Source organism: Ostrea edulis, chromosome 9 (genome assembly GCF_947568905.1).
Source record: "Ostrea edulis chromosome 9, xbOstEdul1.1, whole genome shotgun sequence".
In the NCBI taxonomy this organism is placed as follows: domain Eukaryota; kingdom Metazoa; phylum Mollusca; class Bivalvia; order Ostreida; family Ostreidae; genus Ostrea; species Ostrea edulis.
The window spans coordinates 55,113,500-55,125,713 of NC_079172.1; the positions used below are offsets into that span (position 1 = coordinate 55,113,500).

At 36.4% G+C, this 12,214-nt stretch overlaps 1 protein-coding gene across 2 annotated transcripts in view; it reads left to right on the forward strand.

Moving 5' to 3' along the window:
* Positions 1–12,214, forward strand: part of LOC125658080 (uncharacterized) — a 72,128-nt gene that overhangs the window by 35,677 nt on the left and 24,237 nt on the right. For both annotated transcript variants that reach the window (XM_048889167.2, XM_056149655.1), the window contains 3 exons: positions 4,691–5,134; positions 6,506–6,726; positions 10,973–11,014. In XM_048889167.2, coding sequence (XP_048745124.2) covers positions 4,691–5,134; positions 6,506–6,726; positions 10,973–11,014 — 707 coding nt within the window. The remainder of the gene's footprint in view (positions 1–4,690; positions 5,135–6,505; positions 6,727–10,972; positions 11,015–12,214) is intronic.

Consider the following 12,214-nt stretch of genomic DNA (forward strand, 5'->3'; position numbering starts at 1 on the left):
TTGATATAGTGCAGATTCAAGTTCGTTAAAATCATGGACCCCGGGGATTGAATGGGGCCTCAAGGGGGGCATCAAAGTTTTACATACAAATTTATAGGAATAATCTTTTAAAATCTTCTTCTCAAGAACCACTGAACCAGAAAAGCTGAGATTTATATGAAAGCTTCCTGATATAGTGCAGATTATAAATTGCTAAGATCATGGCCCCCGGGGGTCGGATGGGGCCACAATAGGGGGTCAAAGTTTTACATACAAATATATAGAAAAAATCTTTAAAAATCTTCTTCCCAGAACCACTAAGCCAGAAAAGCTGAGATTTATATGAAAGCTTTCTGATATATAGTACAGATTCTAAATTGTTAAAATCCTGGCCCCTGGGGGTCAGATGGGGCCACAATAGGGGATCAAAGTTTTACATACAAATATATATGAAAAATCTTTAAAAATCTTCTTCTCAAGAACCACTAAGCCAGAAAAGCTAATATTTACATGAAAGCTTTCTGACATAGTGCAGATTCAAGTTTGTTCAAATCATGGCCCCTGGGGTAGGATGGGGCTACAAGGGGGGGATCAAAGTTTTTCATACAAATATATAGGGACATTCTTTTAGAATCTTCTTCTCAAGAAACACTGAGTCTGAAAAGCTGATATTCACATGAACAGCTTCCTAACATAGAGCAGAGCTAAGTTTGTTCAAATCATGGCCCCCTGTTGTAGGATGGGGCCACAATAGGGGATCAAAGTTTTACATACAAATATATAGGAATTTTTTTTAAAAAATCTTCTTCTCAAGAACCACTGAGCCAGAAAAGCTGATATTTACATGAAAGCTTTCTGATATAGTGCAGATTCAAGTTTGTTCAAATCATGGCCCCTGGGGGTAGGATGGGGCCACAAGGGGGGATCAAAGTTTTACATACAAATATATAGGAAAAATCTTCAAATATCTTCTTCTCGTGAACCATTGGGCCAAAGAAGTTCACATTTACAAGAAAAATTTCTGACATAGTGTAGATTCAAGTTTGCGAAAACTATGGCCTCCAGGGATAGATTGGGGCCATGATAAGGACTACGGTTTTACATGCAAATATATATAGAAAGTCTTCTGATATGGACCAAGGTGACTCAGGTGAGCGATGTGGCCCATGGGCCTCTTGTTAGCTCTTCTGAGCCAAAGGCTCAAAGAGCTAATGCTATGGCCATTTGTGCGGTGTGCGGTGTGCGTAAACTTTTTAGAAAAAGGGCTATAACTCAAGAACCCCTTGGCCAATTTCTTTCAAATTTGGTACAGGGTATCATTGGCCCAAGGGCTTTCATACATACTAAATAGAGGGATGTGACCCTTTAACAAGGGGAGATAATCAGGAAAATACAAACAAAAGTAGTGGTTGCTAAAAAATCTTCTTCTCAAGAACCACAGGGCAGATTATCACCAAACTTACACATAAGGATGAGGATATGTTGTAGATTAAAAATTGTTCAAGGCATTACCCTGGGGCAAAGGGCGTGGTCTCAAGGTCACTTCAAAGTTGACCTAAATTTAAATTTTTTTTAAATTCCTTAAATCTTAGATATTTTAGTCATTATAAGGACTAGGATCATCAAATTTTGACAGTTGATGCATCTTAGGACCTTGTGTCAAGTTGTCTCAAAGTAGGTCACGGTGACCTACTTTTTTAATTTTGCAGGTATTTATTTTAAAATTAATTTTGATGCATATCTTGGACACTTTGAAGCCTATGATGATCAAAACTTGTCGGTTGGTGGATCATGGGACCTTGAAATGCGTCAACTGAAAAATAGGTCACCATGACCTACTTTCTGAATTTTATGGCTTATCATTTATAGATATATTTTAAGTTGTTATTTCAAATACCGAGAGGTTTAGAATCATCAAATCTTGTAAGTTGATGCATCTTGAGGCCTTGAAACATATTTATAAAAAAGTAGGTCACAGTGACCTACGTTTTGAATTTTGCAGATATTCAAATTTCACATTTTCAATTTTAGATGCATATTTTGGGCACTGTAAAACCTAGGATCATCAAACTTTGTCAGTTGATGCGTCTTCGTCTTCGGTTTGTGTCGACCAAAAAGTAGGTCACCGTGACCTACTTTTGGTATTTGACAGCTAAATTACTATATTTCAGACACTATTTGACCTACAATCATCAAACTTTGACAGTTGATGCATCTTGAGTCAACGGAGTGTGTCGACCAAAAAGTAGGTCACCGTGACCTACTTTTGGAATTTGACGGCTATATTTATATATTCAGATACTATTTGACCTACAGTCATCAAACTTTGTCAGTTGATGGGTCTTGCATGTTCGAAGGGTTTCGACCAAAAAATAGGTCAACTTGACCTACTTTTGGAATTGGACACCTATATTTATATATTTCAGATACTATTTGACCTACAGTCATCAAACTTTGTCAGTTGATGCGTCTTGCATGTTCAAAGGGTGTTGACCAAAAAGTAGGTCACCTTGACCTACTTTTGGAATTGGACGGCTATATTTATATATTTCAGATACTATTTGACCTACAGTCATCAAACTTTGTCAGTTGATGGGTCTTGCATGTTCGGAGTTCGCTGACCAAAAAGTAGGTCACCATGACCTACGATTGGAATTTGACAGCTATATTTCAATATTCAGATACTAATTGGCTTAAAATCATCAAACTTTGTCAGTTGATATTTCTTGGGTTCTCAAAATGTGTAAACCAAAAAGTAGGTCACATTGACCTACTTTTTTTGAATTCTTAGGATTTAACTAAAGATTTAGAATACTAAGAAGCTAAGAATAGAAATGGTGGGGTTGTACAATTTATCAGAAGAGCGATTCTAGGACCTTGGGCCTCTTGTTAAATTTTAATCAGACAGTGGAATGCTCTGCAAATGTGCATTTGTAAAACGTGTAAGACGTAGAACTGTTTTTTGTCTTGATACCAAGATGACTGAATATGTTCGGAGGTTGACAAATGTGTGACATGGCTGCAACTTATTTTTATTGAAGACAGAAATATGATGTCACACATCAATACAGACAAGTCACATGGTACACTGGACTATTTTGGAGAATTTCGGACACAATTTTTAATTGAGATGACTTTCATTCAAGCTTTTATCACAATTACTTATACTTACATGTTTTCATGGCACATAACGATCCACTGGTACAAGTGGTCTGACCTATCATAATGATTATTTCTTCTGATCCTAATACAGTATGCTGGGATTGTTACTGTCATCCCTGCTTAGTACATTGAAATGTGTACTGAATTTCACATTTTATTCACAAGAAAATTATCCAGGTGTAATTTTGCCTTTTGTGCCTTTACTTTGATTTAATTTGACCTTTTGTACCTGAAATTGGGTGACAGATGACTATAGATAAGGTATAATGGGTTTTTAATGGTGTTATAAAGGATTGTTTATTGTGTATGGAAGTCTATTTTACACATTTCAATGTACTATGCAGGGATGACAGTATAATGGGTGGTGAAACACTGAGGTGACAGTGTACAGTATTTCAATTTGATATTAAGTAGACACTGATGGGTTGTTTACTCCAAGGAAAACCTCTGCTGTTTTTATATTCTGTTTACTCCAAGGAGAACCTCTGCTGTTTTTATATCTTGTTTACTCCAAGGAGAACCTCTGCTGTTTTTATATTCTGTTACTCTACCATATATACTCGCCTATAAGTCAGTTCACTTATAAGTCGGTTGTCATTTTTCAGATTATTTTGGAGGAATTTGCAATTGACCCGCTTATAAGTCGGTACGGTTTTCTCCCAAATCAGTTGCCAATTTCAGACAAATATTCTTTCGCATTTACCTGTGTTCCCAAGTATGTTCAGGGGTGTGACATCAATATTTGATTTTTAATTAACAATTGAAACAAATATAAAATCAATACTATCTGTAAGCTCTTCTGTTTTATGCATAAAGTAACCTTAGATCTTCCTTTCCCGCATTAGATTAAGTTCCAAACTTTGTAAATGATTACCTTTGGACTTACTACATTTCCTATTCAGAAAAAATACAGAGTTTTCTAAGACTCGCTTATAAGTTGGTTATAGAGTTTTGGACCAAAATTGAACTCCCATAAATCCGACTTATAGGCGAGTAGCAATGGTAAGTGCAACCTCTGCTGTTTTGATCATACCTGACCAAGAGATAGTCTGTTCTGGCTTCCCTCTGCCTGTTGGCATAGTTTGTTTAAATTATGGGCATTACTAGGGAAGAACATAGGGTTAGGTCATTTTGAAAATCTCCTCTGGACAATTGGGACAATACCAAAAGCTTTGGTAAAAGCTTTCTTACATATGCAATACAGGCTCAACTTATTTGAAAAATTTGGTCATTGAGGCTAGAGTACTTCACAGCAGGGGTTCAAAGTTTAGTAGTTCACATCAGATCATGTTGAGCAACTTTTTAAAAACCATCTCAAGGAACAACAAAACTGCCGGTAAGTCTATGATATGCAGACATGTTTAGGTAGTGTAGATTTTCGATAAACATCGTTCTAGTGTGAGTCGCTATGATTGATACACAAGGCTGGAGCTTGTGTTTGTTCGGCCCAGAAGTTTTGTCATATTGGAACAAGACAGATACACTCTTTGTGTTTGTATTACTAAATAAAAACATCCTTACAGGTGTGTTAATGGAATTGTCATTGCAGATGGAGATATCTTTAGCACCGTTGGGACATTCTCAAAGCGAGATGTTAATGACATCAACAGGTACATGCAGTCATCTGATTCATGTGAAACCTTAAATGATGCTCAGAAAAGTTCACCGGATCCTATTGAGACTGAGACTTGGGATACTACGGGAGGAAGCTGCATAGAAAATCCCCAAACCCTGGGACAGTGGACAGATTCTAAAACCTCAGACAACTGGGGCAGTGGTCAGTCGACAGCTGAATGGACACAGTCAGATTCGGATGATCTGAGAAAGAGTCTGAACGAGGTGATGGTGGATGTGTCAGGAACTGGTATGTGGAATCAGAGCTTGTCAGCGGGTCACACGTCTCCTGTTCATAGTTGGCTGGATGGCAGCTCTGGGATGGATGGCACAGTGGACACAGCTTCTGGCTGGGATCTCGCACAATCACTGCCAATGAGTAAGAGTCTGACTACTAGATAGACTGAAATACTCCTCTTTAAAAACATCCAATTAATATTGAATAGAAACATCTGTGTAGTATTTCATTTACTGTGAATTACACGAAGTGGAATGATGCATTAAAAGGACTCGGTGACACAGACATACTTTGAATTTTGTAAATCACTTGTATTGCATCAGACTTTAATTACTTGTTCAGATTCTAGGTTTCTCCCATACCAATAGCTCCTTTGTGCCAATATCTAATCAAGAAGAGGCATTAATAGAAGTTGTAGAACTTGTTTGTTAATTGCCTTATAGGAATAATTAGGGATGTCAGAATTGATGTTTTCATTATTCAAATATTCAGTTGCATTAGTTGAAGAAAACTCAAATATTTGGATCCTTTTCAGTCAATTGGAGTCCATTTTTCAAAACTTTTCAAGAGTTATATTTCTTTTGTTTTAAGAATTCATAGAACACGGATGCTTGAGTTTGAGATGAAAATTAATAAGAGAAACTATTAATGAATATCAAACACCAGTGTTATAAACCCATTGTACTACATTGTATTTTGTTTTTAAAAATCAGTCATTGTCCCAAAACGTGTCTAAACATATTGTTTTACTAATTAAATGTCAAAATAGTCCCCCCCCCCCTCCTCTGCCATGAAATCCTGTCCCATTGATTGTACAATCATAATTTTCCTTAAAAAATCCTGCTATTAAAAATTTCGCATAATTTATCATGAAACATCAAATTTATTATACAAACAAGTAGTTAATTAAAGAATTCAATTTGATCATACATGTATGTAAGTGTAGCATATAATTATTTACAACAATGTACAATGGAGGAGTTTTCAGTTGGTAAGAGTTTTTGTTCAAGAAAATTATTTTATAAACAGTCCGAAGACAGGTATTCCTCAATTTAGAAATGAGTAGTCTGGCAGCATAAAAAATTATTTCCGACGGCACAGATGTTGGTGGGGATCCTAGAAACTTTCATACCAGTTTAAAGATAGTTTGGAATTTTTTTTCATGATTGCACCACCACAATAGAGGGTCTTCAGTTGGGTCATTCATCTTTTCCTCAATATTGTTTTCAAGTTCACTTTCATGGTAGTTAATGTTTTTCTCTTGTTTACATTTGACTATCATCTAATTATTTGAAGTTCGGTTCATTCATCAAACAGTCGACTATTTGTGGACATCCCTAGAAATAATGTTTAAAGATACAGATTAGTCAGTAGTATTTTTTGGGGCATTCTGAATGTTCTTCACTATTCATTCAAAATTATACAAAACAGTCCTGTTTTAATGTTGAGGCCTCATGAGGTTACAAAGTGATGTCAAAGCAACTCTGTACTATGGTTGTTTGTTTTCTGCAGGTGAAACTCATATGAAGAGTGATCAGTTACCGGACAGTGTTGCATGGGATACCAATACGAACCAGTCTGGTTCTTGCTGGGACTCAGGTGCAGTACCAGCACCAGCTGCTGTGATAGCTGAGAAGTGGAAGTCGTGTGCGATATGTTTGGAGGAACTAGAGGACAGCGAGCTGCTGTGTCACACTGGCTGTGGGGGAACTTTCTGTCAAACCTGTCTGGAGGTCAGCTTTTATTTGGGCTCAAAATGGGGAAGGGAGTTTTATTTAGACTCGTCAAGGTGTTATAGGATTACGTGAACCTTTTTTTGATGAAAGTTTTTTCAAGGTCTGTCAATTGTCTCTTAAAAACTTTTAATGTTGAATTTTCTGTTTCCTCACTAGACTTCATGCCCTTTCAACAACATTAGCACAAGTATCTGTGAAATATTTTTATGCCTCCTTGATCAAAGATATGAGGCATATTGTTTTTAGCTCACCTGATCTGAAAGCTCAAGTGGGTTTTTCCGATCGCCTGTTGTCTGTCTTTAAACTTTTTATATTTCAACTTCTTCTCCAGAACCACTTGGTAAATTATAACCAAACTTGGTCAAAAGCATCTTTGGGTGAAGGGCTTTCAAGTTTGTTCAAATGAAGGGCCACACCCCTTTGAAGGGGAGAAAATCACAAAAATGCAAAAAAAATCTTCTTCTCAAAAACTACTTGGCCAAGAAAGTGGAAATTTACATGAAAGCTTCCTGACATAGTGCAGATTCAAGTTTGTTAAAATCATGACCCCCGGGAGTAAGATGAGGCAACAATAGGGGATCAAAATTTTACATATAAATATATATGGAAAATATTGAAAATCTTCTCAAGAACCACTGAGCCAGAAAAGTTGAGATTTACATGAATTTTAGCTTCCTGACATTGTGAGGATTTAAGTTTGTGAAACTCATGACCCCTAGGGTTAGGATTGGGCCACAATAGGGGGTCAAAGTTTTACATAACCAATCAATAGAAAAAATCTTTATAAAAATTTCTCCTTTACATTTGCACAAAAGCTTCCTGACATAGTGCAGATTGAAGTTTGTAAAAATCATGGTTCCCGGGGGTAAGATTTTGTCTGTATGTAAAATTTTGATCCACAGTAGGGGATCAAAATTTTACATACAAATCTATAGGGAAAATCATTAAAAATCTTCTTAAAAATCACTGGCCAGGGAAGTTTACATGTACATGAAAGCTTCATGACAGTACAGATTCAATTTTGTAAAAATCATGGCCCTCAGGAGTAGTTTGGGGCCACTATAGGGATCAAAGTTTTGCATGCGATTCGGAAAAATCTTTGAATATGAGCCAAGGTGACTCAGGAGAGCGATGTGGCCCATGGACCTCTTGTACTTTCTGTCTGTCTGTCCGTATGTCTGTTACAAAATCTTGTGAACGCTTCTCCCCCTATAACTTAGGCTTATCGGATAGATTTGAAACTTTGTACAACGCTTCATTGCCATTTGTAGATGCGCATATTGTCGGAACAGGAGGATCCAATTATTTTCCTAAAAGTTATAGTGGATCTAAGAGGGGTGAAGGATGTAAAATAGCTTGTGAACACTTCTCCTCCTATAAGGCTTATTGGATAAATTTGAAACTTTGTACAATGCTTCACTGCCATTTGCAGATGTGCATATTGGTGGGACAGGAGGATCCAATTATTTTCCAAAATGTTATAGTGGATCTAAGAGGGGTGGAGGATGTAAAATAACTTGTGAACACTTCTCCTCCTATATGGCTTATTGGATAGACTTGAAACTTTGTACAATTCTTCATTGCCATTTGTAGATGTGCTTATTGCCGGGACAGGAGGATCCATTTATTTTCCTAAAAGTTGTAGTGGATCTAAGAGGAGTGGAGGATATTAAAATAGTTGTGAATGCTTCTCCTCCTATATGGCTTATTGTATAGACTTCAAATTTTGTATGATACTTCAATGCCTTTTGCAGATGTGCATTACTTCAATGCCATTTGCAGATGTACATTTTGCAGGAACAGGAGGTCAAGGTCAAACTGCTGGTCTTTACCCCATGTGGTAGACCATGTGTTGTCCACTCACTAACTTTTGACCCCTATGCATGATAACTACCAAACTTGGTACAAGGGTTGCCCTTGGAGAGTAGATGATCCCTATTGACCTTCAGGTCACATGGTCACATGGTCAAAGGTCAAGGTCAAACCTCTGGTCTTAAGCCCATGTGTTGTCCGCTCAATATCTTTTGACCCCTTTGCTTGATAATAGCCAAACTTGATACAGAGGCTTTCCTTAGAGAGTAGATGATCCCTATGGATTTTCAGGTCACGTGGTCAAAGGTCAAGGTCAAACTGCTGGTCTTAACCCCATGTGGTAGACCATGAGTTGTCCGCTCAATATCTTGAGAACCATTCACTTGATTGTAATGATATTTCATATGTGGGTTGGTTATAAAAAGAAGAGGAACCCTATAGTTTTTCAGGTCAAAAGGTTAAAGGTCAAGGGTCAATCTACTCTGGACATAGGAATATACTGTCCGCTCAATATCTTGAGAACTCTTTGCTTGACAGACATCAGACTTGGTACACTGGTACATCATCAGGAGAAGATGACACCTATTGATTTTGAGGTCATGTGGTCAAAGGTCAAGGGTCAAACTGGACATAGGAATATATTGACCACTGAATGTCTCAAGAATCCTTTGCTTGACAGACATCAAACTTGGTACACTGGTATATCTTTAGAAGAAGATGACCCCTATTGATTTTGAGGTCACATGGTCAAAGGTCAAGGGTCAAACTGGACATAGGAATATACTGTCCAGTCAATATCTTGAGAACCCTTTGCTTGACAGACATCGAACTTGGTACACTGGTACATCTTCAGGAAAAGATGACCCCTAATGATTTTGAGGTCACATGATCAAAGGTCAAGGGTCAAACTGGACATAAGAATATACTGTCCGGTCAGTATCTTGAGAACCCTTTGCTTGACAGACTTCAAACTTGGTACACTGGTACATCATCAGGAGAAGATGACTACTAATGAATTTGAGGTCACATGGTCAAAGGTCAAGGGTCAAACTGGACATAGGAATAAACTGTCCCTTCAATATCTTGAGAACCCTTTGCTTGACAGACATCAAACTTGGTACACTGGTACATCTTCAGGAGTTGATGACCCCTATTGATTTTTAGGTCACATGGTCAATCCACTCTTGACATAGGAAGATATTGTCTGCTCAATATTTTGAATTGATGATACTACTCTCAATTAAATGATGTGTGTGTGTATAACCCTTTTCAATTTTGCACCATGGGGGGCATATGTGTTTTACAAACATCTCTTGTTTATGTATTCTTGATAACTACCATTCCATTTCTTTTCAAATTTGGTATGAAGGGGAATATAAATGGTATATTTCAGGACTCCTGCACCCCCAGGCCTAAGGGGCAAGGCAAAAACTGCGAATAATTCACTAAATTGACCACTTTTAAAAAAAAAAAATCGTCTTCTCTACAACAGCACATATGTAAGAAAAACTAATTGCATAGTCATGTAGAGCCGGACGGTCTCTAGTGAAATTCTAAATTTCATGATCTTCAGGGTAAAGGTTCTGACTCCAGGGGCGGAGCCAAGCTTGGTATATAGTGTTTATGTGTAAAGTATTTAAATAACTTCTTTAATACTATTGATATTGAATTAAAACTATATGGGTATTGAGAAGGAGCAGGTAGTCAGTCCTTTACCAAAATATGAAAATTGTAAATTTCATGATTCCAAGGTAGAGCCAAACTGGTCATGATAGTGATTTTTAAATTGTCTTTTTCATTGAAATATCTCTTCTTTATTTTTGCTGAAAAGTAATTTAGGAAAAGAGCAGAAAGGGATGTACCAAAATTGTGATTTCACAACCCCAGGGTTCTGACTGTAGGGTGGGTCCAAAATAGTCATATAATGTTAATATAATACATTGTGCAAAAGTCTTTCATTCATATGGGTACTTTTGGAGGCATTTGTGTTTTAAGAACACAGTCTTATTTTATACTATTGCAGTGCTGCTGAATATTAGAATTTAGCTTAGATATGCAGAACAGGAAAATTATTCTAGATTGCATAGCCATTGGCACTAGTGACACTTTTAACTAATATCCAGGTGAGAGATAAGGCCTGTGGGTCTCTTTTTTACTGTATATCATAAATACATAACTGAATGGAATTTTTTAATGCTTGTATTTTTGACCAGTTTTCCACATGTTCCAGCCTCCTAAAAGACAACATTTCTGACAGGCCTAAATTGCTTTGATATATGATTGTACATTTGTATTTACTTTGAATGGCCTAACCATGTGTGTGTATGTCATGAATTTATAGATACTGAAAACCCCCACTTTTTACATACATTACTGACTATGGATGAATGATTGAATTAGATGATGTATGTTTATATGATGTTGTTTACAGATGTCAATCAAACACTGCGGACAGGAAAGCTACGTTTGTCCGGTGAGTCTACACTCAGAATAAACGTATAATGTAGGCATTTCATATTCTGACACTTCTCTTCAATAATCTTTAAAAATTTAATCACTTACAATGGATTAAAGTAAACCATACCATAAGATTTCTAACATAGGTGTGCTGATTGAATACCAGGGAAAATAAGTCTCTATTTTCTTGTCACTAAGTATTACTTTAAAATATGCAATTTTAGGGATGTTACAATAATGTTTATAGAAAAAATGTTATAGCAAATATAACTTTTATCATAAGTTGACTTACTACTCACCCTAGTATACAAAAGTATTAACCTAAGATATGTCTGTCAAGATCAGCAGAAGATAACCCAAAATGATTTATTAAAGGTCATGACCCTAAGTCTTCCTTTTTAATTTGATTGAGTTACATGTATATATATATATATATATATATATATATATAAACTCTAAACACTTTATATGTTAGTATAGGTATTTATGATTTTATATATATACACATGTACAGTGGAGCCTCGGTAATCCGGACGCCATTAATCCGGACGCTTCACCTTCTGGACGATTTTTCTAGGGAACGGAATTTTTATACGTTATTTTGCATCATTAATCCAGAAATTTGCATTCCGGATCCGGATGGTCATTTTTTACTACAAAATGTTAAAATGCATTGAAAATTGTACCGTTAATCCGGACGGTATTTTGTTTTAGGGAAGGTCTGTGTCGGACAAATTTAGCAAGGCGTAAATTATAAAGAAAACAAGCTAAACTATCTAATTGAAACGATTACCTATACCCCGTCAACGCCTCCCTTTAATTAGGTATTGTGTGATGTGTGTCACGCCGAACCCGTGAATCGTGACAGATGGCAATGGCCGGCCTCTTTTAGAAGTAAAAGTGTGATGAAATGTTTGAAGTGTAAATGATTATGTTAGTTACTAATGATTTATTTATTTATAGTTACATATAGTGCTTCATTATTTGTTTTAGTGCATACGGTACAGTTTTGTATACTTATTTGTAATACTAATATACATGTACAATGTAAGCATAGGCAAATAAACTACACACATATATTTCAATTTTAGAGCTTTGAAATGTATTGCTTATAGGAGTTATATGAGATTGATCACTGTTCGTTATCTTCACCTTTCATGTAAATGTTAACATTATCATGATTTATTTACTAATGCAAATGGTTAAATCCAATGTT